General features: G+C 34.2%; 1 protein-coding gene across 3 annotated transcripts; it reads left to right on the top strand.

The window, feature by feature from the left end:
- The first annotated feature begins 1,288 nt into the window (after nucleotides 1-1,288).
- On the top strand, nucleotides 1,289-4,083 carry LOC141483629 (uncharacterized). 3 transcript variants are annotated; one of them, XM_074178398.1, is made up of 6 exons: nucleotides 1,289-1,828; nucleotides 1,944-2,255; nucleotides 2,535-2,636; nucleotides 2,789-3,018; nucleotides 3,508-3,667; nucleotides 3,771-4,083. In XM_074178398.1, the coding sequence occupies exons 2-6, from the start codon at nucleotides 2,129-2,131 to the stop codon at nucleotides 3,884-3,886; spliced, it is 735 nt and encodes a 244-aa protein (XP_074034499.1). In that variant the 5' UTR covers nucleotides 1,289-1,828; nucleotides 1,944-2,128; the 3' UTR covers nucleotides 3,887-4,083. The 3 variants fall into 3 exon arrangements, with proteins under 3 accessions (XP_074034499.1, XP_074034508.1, XP_074034503.1); XM_074178407.1 differs by lacking the exon at nucleotides 3,508-3,667; XM_074178402.1 differs by lacking the exon at nucleotides 1,289-1,828 and having other exon boundaries at nucleotides 1,835-2,255.
- The last annotated feature ends 8,134 nt before the right edge of the window (nucleotides 4,084-12,217 follow it).

The following is a 12,217-nucleotide window of genomic DNA, read 5'->3' as shown; positions in this document are numbered from 1 at the left end:
AAGCCTATATTACTTACAGTAAAGGTCATGCTGGTTATGAATCATGCAGTAAATGTACAATAAAAGGAGAATATAGAGATAAAAGAGTGTGTTTCCCAGATATAAATAACTTTTCTTTAAAAACTAGTTATAATGGTTTATCAATATTAAAATTTATACCTAATGTAAATTTAGTAGATAATTTTCCTCTTGATTATATGCATTTGTTGTGTTTGGGGGTAATGAAAAAATTACTTTTATTATGGTGTTGTGGTAAAAAATCTACTCGGTTTTCAAAACAACAAATTGCAAATATTTCTATGTCACTGCTTAGTATGCAGAAATCTGTTCCACAAGAATTTAATAGAAAGCCTCGAAGTTTAAATGAATTGAAACGATGGAAGGCAACAGAGTTCCGTCAATTTTTATTTTATACTGGTCCAATAGTTTTAAGAGGAAAATTAAATGAAAATTTCTATATAAATTTTTTAGTTTTACACATAGCCTCAACTATATTGTCACACACCAAATATTTTGAGTACCTTGATTATGCATATAATTTGCTAACATACTTTATCAAAAGTTTCAAACAGATATATGGACCACAACATGTTTCACATAATATACACAATTTACTCCATCTTCCAACTGATGTCAAAAATCATGGACCTCTTGACACATTTTCTGCATTTCCGTTTGAAAATTACTTACAGTCAATTTTAAGGTCACTAAGAAAAAACGATAAGCCATTGTCGCAAATAGTTAAAAGACATAGTGAAAAAAGACTGGTATTGAAACAAAATATTAAAACAAATTACCCTTCCTTGGAAAATAGTCATGAAGATGGAACTACATTGAATCTGAAGTATCAAAAGCAATTTAAAAAAATTTTATTTGAAAACTTTTCTTTACAAATTTCTGAACCAAATAATTGTTGTCAACTGACGAATGGAACTATAATAATTATCAAAAATATATTATTAACTGAAAGTGGCACTGTAATTATTGGTAATAAATTTCTTAATGTAACAAATTTTTATGAAGAGCCATTTCCTTCTTCTAATATAAGTATTTATTCTGTGAGTAAAGAGTTTGGTACTCTCGATTCATACAGCATTAATGATGTTACCTGCAAATGTTTGAAATTGAAATTTGAAGATATATTCATTATCTTTCCTTTATTACATTCTAAAAATTAATACAGCATCAGAAGCCCTTATATATTTTTTCAATGTTTTTTTTTAAAATAAACATGTAAAACTTAGTTTTTAACTCATTAAACATTAAACTAGCCTTTTTTTGTATCGGTGTAAATCAAATAATTTAATAGATGGACAATAAGCAAGAAATATTTATTTTGCTAATGTTATAATCAATAGTTCTTTGTGGTTATAAGACATATTTTTCGACTAAACAAAACTCAAGTGTCTTAAATTCTGCTATAAGTATAATTTTATTTAACATATTTTTGCATTGTTCTACTGGCTAATTATACAGTTAATTTTGTAACAGCACACTATATATAATTTACAGATAGTTTGATACTTACTTGTTTTTTGAAAATTGGAAGGTATCTTGTTCAAATAATAGCATATCTGTATAATCAAAAAATATTTCTAATGTTTTGTCTTTCTTTTGAGTGCATATATAGTTATGGAAAAAACGTGGACAGTAGTGGGCTTTGAAGATGAGTCGGTGGAAGCCGTACCCACTTCCTGGATTATTGGTGACCAGTGCTACTGGCCAACACAAAAATATTCTTCAGTGAAGAATATGATTATTAATAACGAAAATGTTAACACATGTTAGCCACTACACAAAATAAAAGTATTTCGAAATGCAACATGTGGTGGGTATAGATTTTTAATATAGATTGTATGTGATGATGTAGATTGTATAGATTGAGTCATATTGAAAACAAAAATATAAATTTATATAAGTGTACATTTTTGGGTTTTTTGCAGACAACTACTTAAGTGCACGGGCCAAAACCAAATTAGCCGAAGAAACTAGTGACCTTCAGTCAGAAAAAGAAAACAAGAGAAAGCGTATCAATAAAATATGTTCATCTTCAGATGATGACGAAACCCCCCAGTTATCAGAAACTAGGATAAATCTGAGTCCACCACCACGCTATAAAAAGAAAAAGATGTCGAAGACACCTCTTTATCAGCAAAAGTCTTCGGATGATGAACCACAACATTCGCAAACTCTATTCAATGTAAGCCCTGCTCCATCCTACAAAAAGATTTTGAAGACGCCTAAGAAAAGAGCAGGTATATGTACTAACTTTTAATCATAATCTCATTCATAAATATTTTTAAAAATTGCTATAATATCACATCGACAAAATTTTATAATACAAGTAAGCTACTATGTAGTAGAACTTGTTGCAAATTTAAATTGCCCTTAAAATATTATTATGTCACTTAAAATATATTTTTAATTTTTTTTTTGTAGGTATCTGTTTTTATTTTATAAATTTTTTTATAGAACTATTTTAAACTAATATAAAGAGATATATATCACTTAAAGTACCTTATATTCTTTTTTAGAAACAGTGGTATTCACAACACCAATTTCAAGTGTTGGTGGAAGCCAAAGCAGAGCTGAAGCAGTGTGTAACCAAACCTGCAATAAATGTTGTACGAGGAAAGGTAATGCATATGTATTATATCATTATGAAGATTAGTGGGCTAAATAAAGACCAGTATAATCAAATGTTTTGGTGTGGTATTCAAAATTCAAGTAATAATATAAAATTCATTGGGTAATCAGTATCTTAAATAAAATTTAAAAACCCTTTCAGATGACAGGCCTATACTACAAACAATATTAACACAAACAAATGTTATTAAACACATGACCAGTGATGTGCTGTTGGAGATGCAACAATTAAAAAGAAACTTTCGTGCTGTTCCAGAGCAATCTGAATCTTTGTATGACAAACTGGTGGATGTTAAATTTCCTATTAATGATCAAGAAACCTTGGACAGGTTTAATAACCACTTAAATTCATCATCAGTGTACACACTTGCTGTAAGTATTTCTACTGTGACCAATATTTAAAATTTTACAGTTACTCAAATGTAGATAATCTTATAAGTATTCAATTAAGTTAGTATTTCGTAAGTACTTTTTCATTTCGAAATAGTTTTTCTGAAGCAGTGGTGTCATGCTGTTTGTCCTAGCTTCCTTTCTGTTTTCATTAGAATCTTTTATCTTATAATAAGGAGTAAACTAGTACTTCATAACTAAATTTTTATTTCATTTATTATTTATTTACTTATTTTGAAATAAGGGTTCCTTTCCAAATTTAAAGTTATTGAAGAATTATTTGTGGACTAAAACATTGCCTTTGATTAATTCTAAACTACTAAAACTGAAATTTCAAATTTTTATAAATAATAAGGTTTTTTCAAAAATGTAGAATTGAAAAAGGATAAAAAAATAAATATCAAAATTACTGACATACTATGCATTCCACTAGTTGTCTCATTTTAATTTTTGACAAATAATGAATTTTAGGTGAATGAACTGTCCAAACTGGGAGGAAAAGACACTTCTCATTTCATAAGAAGGGTTTGCTCAATTCTTTTGACAGTTGAATTTGCGCAAGGGTTCAGTTTTTATGGAAGAAGAGGGAAAAAGCCATTTCATACTTTAAAGATTACAGAAGTATTAATCGGTAAGTTATTAATCTTGTTACTTTTTGTTTAAATTTACAATGTTAATATGAACATATATATGATGTTACGTATAAGTAAATATACATTATAAATTTTTTGTAGATGCCGCAGAACAAGCAGCCTTAGGTGGTTCATCATGTGAAACAGAAAAATGTATCCAAAGTTGGTTACGACGTTGTCCAGAAAAATGTGCAAAAAGCCTCAACAATACAATATAATGTAGTGTTTTTTTCCAATTAAAATGTGTTTTTGATTTACACTTGTTAATTTTATATAGGCTAATTTGTTATAGAGTTTCAATTTAATTGACAGCTATCAAAAGCGCTCGCATTTAATTAAACAGAAGTGTAAAAGCTTCAAATTCCTTATTGTAAAAATATTTTTTCAATATTAAAATACTGAAAATAAAGGAAAATTAGTTGCATCATTCAATATATATATATATATATATATATATATATATATATATATATATATATATATATATATATATATATATGCCCAATAAATCCTACTTTTAGTCGGGATAAACTTTTAATGACTTTTCCTTTGACAAATTATCAGTAACTATATAAAACATTTTCTTTTTTATCTACAGGGTCGTATTTTCAATAAATAAAAGCAAATTAATAAAAGGATGAACAAATCAATATCCCCCCGCTGGAGGAATTACTTTTCCTTTAGCTCCAATCTGCAAATTTTCGTGACTGGGCGCCTATATTCCGAAGTTGAGGTTTTTACGTCGACGACTCGAATTCTGCCATCAACTCCTGGATGAACAGCCGTTATTTTACCTAATTTCCACTTATAACGTGGTGCTTGATCGTCGACCAGAATGACCATGTCATTGCTATGGGTTTGCAGTCATTAGTCCATTTACTTCGATTCGACAAAGTTGGCAGATATTCTCTTGTCCAGCGAGTCCAAAACGAATTAATTAGCATTCGAGAAATTTTCCAATCTCTTCTCAGAGTATTCGCATCTGGATTGATTGGTACCAAATCACCTTCTCCGTTGGAAGAGCCAATCAAAAAATGATTAGGAGTGAGTGCTTCTGCGTCAGCTGAATCCATTGAAACGTTTGTCAATGGTCGAGAATTAACGATTTTCTCCGCTTCCGCAAAAAAGGTTTGTAAAGTTTCTTCTTTCAGGGATGAGTCGTAGAGTACTTTGCCGATGACACTTTTCACTGAACCTATTAACCTCTCCCATATTCCTCCCATGTGGGGAGCAGACGGTGGAATGAATTGGAAGCTAATACCTCTTGACGACAAAGAATCAATAATCGCTGTTCGATCTATTTCTTCCATGGCTTGGCGAATTTCGTGTGCAGCACCTCTCAGATTTGTTCCATTGTCGCAAAATATGACCTGAGGTTGTCCTCTTCTAGCCGACATTCTCAGTATGGCTTGAATCGTGGAATCGCTACTCAGACTATGTGCAATTTCTAGATGGATAGCTCTAACTGCCAAGCATGTGAATAGCACACCCCATCTTTTTTCGCATCTCCTACCAATCTTCACCATAATTGGGCCGAAATAGTCCATTCCAGTGTTAATAAAAGCTCTAACACCTCTCTTTAATCGTGCTTCAGGTAGTTGACCCATTAGAGGTGGTGAAGGTTTGCTTTTCTCAATCCTACATTTCAAACAGCTTGAGAATGCTGATTTGACTGCAGCTCGACAGTTTATCATCCAGTATTTCTGTCTGATTTCATTTATGACTAATTCTACTCCTCTATGATGAAATTTTTCATGATAATTTTGTATCAACAATTTGGTGAATTCATGTTTTGGACTCAGAATGATGGGTTGTCGTGTACTCTCCGCCATAAATTCTGTAAAATTCGTTCGTCCACTCGGTACCATAATTCCATCTTTCATTTCTGGGAATAAACAGGCTAGTTTGCGTTGACCACTCAGAGATTTCCCAGTTTTGAGTTTTTGTATTTCTTCTGGAAAACACTCCTGTTGAACATGTTTCAGCCATATCTTCTCACTTTCAGGATTTCCTCTACTGTTAGGTTTGGAGGAAATTTTTCTTTGTTCCTTACAATTTCAAAAAATCTCAAACACCATCCGGTAGTCCTGATCAGTCTATTCCACTTCGAAAATCGTCGTATGTCTGGGAGGCATTCTTTATATTTTTGAAAAATGACAAAACATGTTTTAATTTTCTGATTTCATTTCATTCAAATAGGAAGGTCTTTTATTTTCGATTGGCCATGATTCTTCTGATTTTTTGAGAAAATAAGGACCAGAAAACCATTCATTTGAAATTACTCCGTTGATTTTTTTCCTGCGTGTAGCTTCATCCGCGATATTAAGTTCAGTTGGGACCCATCGCCATTTCGCTATACGTGTCAATTCTTGAATTTCACCGATTCGATATGATACGAACGGTTTGTAGTTTCTTCCGTCTCCTCGTATCCAATTCAAGACACATGATGAGTCGGACCAATAAAACATTTCATCTATGGGGAACTCGAGTTCATTCCTTATCACTTGAGCCAGCCGACTGGCCATCACTGCCGCCTGGAGTTCAAGCCTAGGGATGGAAAGAGGTTTCAGAGGAGAAACTCTCGTTTTCGCTGAGATAAGACAAACATCAGTTCTGTTTTCTCCAATGACGCGAAGAAAGCTAACTGCTGAGAATGCTTTCTCACTACTATCACAAAATGTGTGAATTTCGATTCGTAATGCTGATGGAATCAATAGACTATAGCATCTTGGAATTTTGATTAGTACAATTTTCTCCATGTCACTCAACCAATCTTTCCAAGCGATGAGAAGTTCTTCAGGTAACAAATCATCCCAATCGATTCCTACTCGCCAAATATCTTGCATCAGTATTTTACCTCTCACCGTGAAAGTAGAGATCAAACCTAGCGGGTCGTATACCGACATCAAAGCTTGCAAAACCTTCCTCTTCGTAGGTTGTTCCGCCACTAAGTTTTCTGAAGTCAGTCTGAAGGAAAACTCGTCGTTTCTGGGATCCCACCATAAGCCTAATATTCGATGTAAGGAAGTGTCATCGATATTTTTTGTAGCCGCCAGTAACATATCATCAGATAGCTTATCTCGAATCAGTTGGGAGTTTGTCATCCAGTTGACTACTTCAAATCCCGCAACCTTCTGGACTTTGCATACTTCTATTATCGTTTCTAGCGCTTCTTCTTCAGTGTCTTTTGAATCCAAATAGTCATCTACATAGGATTTTTTGATAATAGCTGTTCCGATGTCTGGATTCGTAGAAAATTCTTCAACATTCGAGTTTTTTACGAATTGAGCACATACGGGCGAACAGGTTGCTCCAAAAGTCATGACCAACATTTCATAAATATCAGGAGGTCTGTCGCTTTCCAAATTTCGCCAAAGGAATCGTTGAGCACATCTATCTCGTTCTTGTATTCCTACTCTATGGAACATCTCTCGAATATCTCCACAAAAACCGAATCGCCTTTGTCGAAATTTCCATAAAATTGCAACCAATGACTGCAACAAATCTGGACCAGAGAGTAGAGCATCATTCAAGCTCATACCTCTTGATTTTGCTGCAGCATCAAAGACTAGCCTGATTTTACTCGGTTTGTTGGGATTTTCTACAGCGAAATGAGGGAGATACCAAAGATGAGGATTGTCAATTTTCTCTTCCTCTAAGGACAACTTCTTTATATATCCTTTCTCTTCATATTTCATAATTTTCTTGCAATAATCCTTTCCAAATTTTTCGTTCAGACGACATTTTCTTTCGACACATTTTAGTCTTTGGAGTGCCATGAATTTACTTTCAGGTAGCTGTATGTTATCGGTTTTTCACAATAAACCGATTTCGTAGTTTTCTCCGGTATACTTTAAGGTGTCTCTCATCAGTTCTAATGCTCGTGAACTTTCACAAGATGGTTGGTCGGCTGCGATCAAAGTACCAAATGTTTCGGTCAGATAAGATTTCTCTACCATCTTCTTCAGTTCTTCATCAGTCGTCTCTTTTTCACAAATGTGTAAAGTATGGACTTTGAAAGAGTTTTCCCCGCTATTTGGACTTGGTCCGTGTACAGCCCAACCTAACTTACATTTACTGGCTACAGGAAGATTTTCTGGGCCGGTTCTTATCTGTCTCGCAAGTATCAGATGTATGTTATCTTGTCCAATAAGCAGTGAAGGTTTTTCGTGATCGATATCTTTTATTGGAACACCTTTTAGATGTGAAAACTTTTTCCAATCGGATATGTTGATGTGTTGTTCTGGTAACGACATATGAGTGACAGTTCGGACTCTTTTCATAGTGAACATTCTGCTGTCATCAATTTTGGAAACAGTCACGTCTAAACGAACGGAATTTTCCTCAACCATGACATTTTCGTTTGTCCATTGTAGACAAAGTGATTCCTTCGTTCCAGTTAGCCCAAGTGTCTCTGCTACTTCTGCATCTAATAATGTCACCGTAGACGCCTCATCACAAAGAGCAAGAATAGGGACAACACCTCGTGGACCGTATAATTTTATACGAATCACTCTCAGAAGAATCGTAGTGAAAGGTTTGTTGACAGAGCATACTCTTCCTCGATTATCATCATTAGTATCTCTTCCTATCGCTGCCTGATTGCTATTGACTTCTAATTCTTTGTGTAATAGAGGATGATGATGAAGTTTACAGCCGTTTGTTCCACAAATCTTCCTCTTTTTACATTTGAATTTTTGATGATTCTTTTGAAGGCAACTGAAACATAGTTTTTTTCCGGTTACCATTTCCCATCTCTTATTCAGGTCATCGTGATTCATCTGCGGACAAATGCTTTCTTGATGTATTTTGTCACAGTAACCACATGTCTTGTGAGTGTTTTGGGTGTGAATATTGTATACTCTTTCATTTCTCTTCATTTGATTTGTGAATTTCTGTGAGAATGTTTCATTGCGTGGGGTACTAACATTACACGCAAAGCTTGCTTTCTCGTTCAACCACAAAGAGAAATCTTCCAAATTGATATCACCCTTTTTCATTTCCAACTTTCCACCCCAGGATAATTTCATTGAATCCGGAATTTTCGTCAGTAATTCACGAATAAATTGAGGATTTTCGAGATAACGTTTACTTCCTAGACTCTTCATGATCGAAACCATGTTGCTCACCTCTGCAGAATAATGAATCAGCTTTTCAAAGTTATTTTCTCTTATGGAAGGAAGGATGCTGATTCTGTTCATCAAAATATCTATGATGTATTCGGGTCTTCCGAATCGTTTCTCTAAAGTTTCAATCACAAGATCTACGTTATCGGCAGTTAACATCATTCCTGCAACTGTTGTCTTTGCTTCCCCTTTTAGAAATCTCTGCAGCTTTAGCATGATCTCTTCATTGCTGTAGTCACAAAACTTGCGAAGATTCTTGAAAGACTTATGGAACAGGGGCCAATCTTGGGGACTGCCATCAAACTGTGGAAAATCCTTCTCTAACATTTTTCGCATGTGAAATTTATCTGGATTCATTACTTCAAGTGACGTTGGGTTTTGAGTTGTTGAAGCTGGGAGAGAAAACGTTCTGAGAACGTTTGCAACAGTTCCGCAAAGCTGTTGTATGTCTTGTGATGTGATATTTCCTGGTTTCTCTTCGGAAAATTGTCCTTCGACCTTGGGTATGTCATCATTGGGTTTCTCAGTTTTTTCAGGAATACGTGATAGATTTTCTTGTCTATCATAATGAAATTGTTCAGATGTGTAATCTACCCATTGAGACACTCTGTTTCTTTGTTCTTGTTCTTCAACTAATTCTCTCCTGATATTTTCGCTTCTTGCTTCTGATTGAACGTAACTGCTGCCTTCTTCTTGGGCATCTATCTCGGCTTCATGCAATTCTTCTTCGAGTTGAAGAAGGTGTAAACTATCAGCTATTTCCTTCTTCTTCAACTCTCTACGGTTCTTTTCTTCTAGTTGTTGTTCTTCCAGTTCTAGCTCTCTGGATTTTCTTTGTAGCTCCCGTCTTTGTCTTTCTATTTTAAGAGCTATTCTTTTCTTTTTCAAATCCAAACTACTTCGTCGAGATAATCCGGTATCCCTTGAGGCTCTCGAATGAACAGACTGCTTTGAGTGAACCTCATGTATCAAGGAAGTTGACTCACCGGATTTATCTTCAACGACTTTTTCAGGTAGTTTGTCTAGACTGGATTCTGGTTTCTCACGACTTCCAAATCCGTTTGGCCATACGTAGTCCGATGACAGACTTTGATTCAGACCTGCACCTTCTCGCTTGGACGTACGTTTCTCCATATCGTGACGTCGTGACGTCGGGGTCACCAAATGTTGTTTCCTTGATAACTATCAAACTCGGAAATGCCCAATAAATCCTACTTTTAGTCGGGATAAACTTTTAATGACTTTTCCTTTGACAAATTATCAGTAACTATATAAAACATTTTGTTTTTTATCTACAGGGTCGTATTTTCAATAAATAAAAGCAAACTAATAAAAGGATGAACAAATCAATATAACATATATATATATACAAATAGGAAAGTTATTGAGTGGTGATTTTGATAGTTTTCTTGTAAACACAAGATCTATCATCTGAAACCACAAATGTGCGGTTTATATATATATATATATATATAATATATATATATTTTAATATGAATAAAGGTTACAAAAAGGATTTGAAGTTTTACAACTTCTATTTATTTATATGCGAGCGCTTTCGACGGCTAGTAGTTCCGTCATCATCTGGCTCTACTTCAAACTAGTTTTTTTTAAACTTTGGAGGGTTATTGCTGTTAAGATGGTTGATGATAGAACAACATAATTTGCATCTTCTTAATTTAATATAGCATTACAGCTCAAAAAACTGCATTTTGATAAAGCAAAAATAAAGTTTGCTTATATTGAGAAATATAAGTTTGAAAGTACAACATATATACTCTTTTATTAAAACCATAGCCGTTTCCAAAGTATTCTTACTTTGATTTATCAATACAAGTAAACTTTATTTTTGCTTTACCAAAAAGCAGTTTTTTGACGCTATTGTCGCCGAGGTGTGACATGTCCTTTTTAAGTCCTATAAATATCCTATTTAAATCCTATATATATATGTCCATTTTAAGTACAATATATGTTCTTTTTTACGTCCTGAGGATGTCCCTTGCATATATAATTGGGACGTCTTGGGGATGCAGTTTTTTGTAACGCATGGGCGTCCCACGGACGTCCTGTGGATGTCGACGGATTTAAAATGAACGTCCTGCGAACGTCTAAATATCCAGTGACGGCCGTCCTGTTAACGTCCACGGGACATCCATGTGCTATCTGGGTTGTTTTCGGAGCAAGAACATGAACAAGTCATTAAAACTTGCAGACATATAGTAGGGCACTTCAAACGAAGCGAGCAGGCTTCTCGAAAATTGACTGAATGCCAATATCAATGCGGATTACCAGTACATTCTTTAATTCAGGATATTGAAATTAGATGGAACAGTACTTACAATATGTTAGCAAGATTGTTTGAACAAAAAACTGCCATAAATTTATATAGCTTGGAACATGGGCGTATTGACATTCTTTCGCCTTCGGATTGGGAAATTATAAAGAATCTTACTGAGGTACTGAAGTTTTTTCATGAAGCTACACTTGATCTGTCATATGATAACGCATGCATATCCCTTACAATTCCTTTGGTATCACTGTTGAATAGAAAGCTGCGAACTAGAAACGAAAATGAAAGCGAAATGATGAGAAACATAAAAGCACGGTTGTATGAATCAATGAATCGGCGATTTGCATACGTCAAAGGACATCCTGCTCTAGTAACTTCAACATTACTGGATCCTAGATTTAAAAGTACATATCTGAATTCTGATGAAGTTGACATTGCCACTATGGAAATAGAAAACCATTTAAAGATGTGCACGCACGACGCTAGCGATACATTAAGTGAAAACTGTCATTCTGAAGATCCACAGTCATCTTGTTCATCTAGAATAGCACCTTCAGAAGAAGGAGAAGGGCTTTGGGACGCCCATGATAAATCTACTTGTCACTTAACTGGTGTGAAGAACAGTGATAGTTTATCGGAAATTGAAATTAAGCAAACTATTCAAGCATACTTGTCAGAGTCTAGGCTACAGAGAAGTGCAGATATTTATTCTTACTGGGATTCAAGTCCATTTCTGTCTTTGAGAAAGGTGGCACTGAAATTTTTATCAGCTCCTCCGACGAGTGTTTCCAGTGAACAATTATTTAGTGCTGCTGGACAAATTTATTCAGACAGAAGTAGCAATCTGCGAGGCGAAAATGTTGATAAACTATTGTTTCTTACCTATAATATAAGATTGTTCAATTATGAGTACTAATAAGAAATAGCGATTAGAGATACCTACTTGAAATTATAGGCATCTAGTCGTCGAATTCAGTCGTTCAACTTTTGTTTTTTTTTACATTTTTGTTTTTTTATTACTGAAGTGTCATACAAAATGACGAATTAAGTTTAAAAGAAGTTAATTTGTTCTTAAGATAAAAGTGATTTATTTTATTTCGTTTATTTTTATTACATACATTTTAAGTACTTGT

Source organism: Leptinotarsa decemlineata, unplaced genomic scaffold (genome assembly GCF_025532065.1).
Source record: "Leptinotarsa decemlineata unplaced genomic scaffold, Ldec_3_MD MMD2_P_RNA_scaffold_14, whole genome shotgun sequence".
Classification (NCBI taxonomy): domain Eukaryota; kingdom Metazoa; phylum Arthropoda; class Insecta; order Coleoptera; family Chrysomelidae; genus Leptinotarsa; species Leptinotarsa decemlineata.
This window is presented reverse-complemented; position numbering and strand designations above follow the sequence as displayed.

Excerpts from the sequence above, each read along its gene's own strand:
- LOC141483629 (XM_074178398.1), top strand. The coding sequence starts at position 2,129 with ATGTCGAAGACACCTCTTTATCAGCAAAAGTCTTCGGATGATGAACCA. Across the intron at positions 2,256-2,534 it reads GACGCCTAAGAAAAGAGCAG|AAACAGTGGTATTCACAACA; the intron begins GTATATGTACTA and ends ATTCTTTTTTAG. Across the intron at positions 3,019-3,507 it reads CATCAGTGTACACACTTGCT|GTGAATGAACTGTCCAAACT; the intron begins GTAAGTATTTCT and ends AATGAATTTTAG.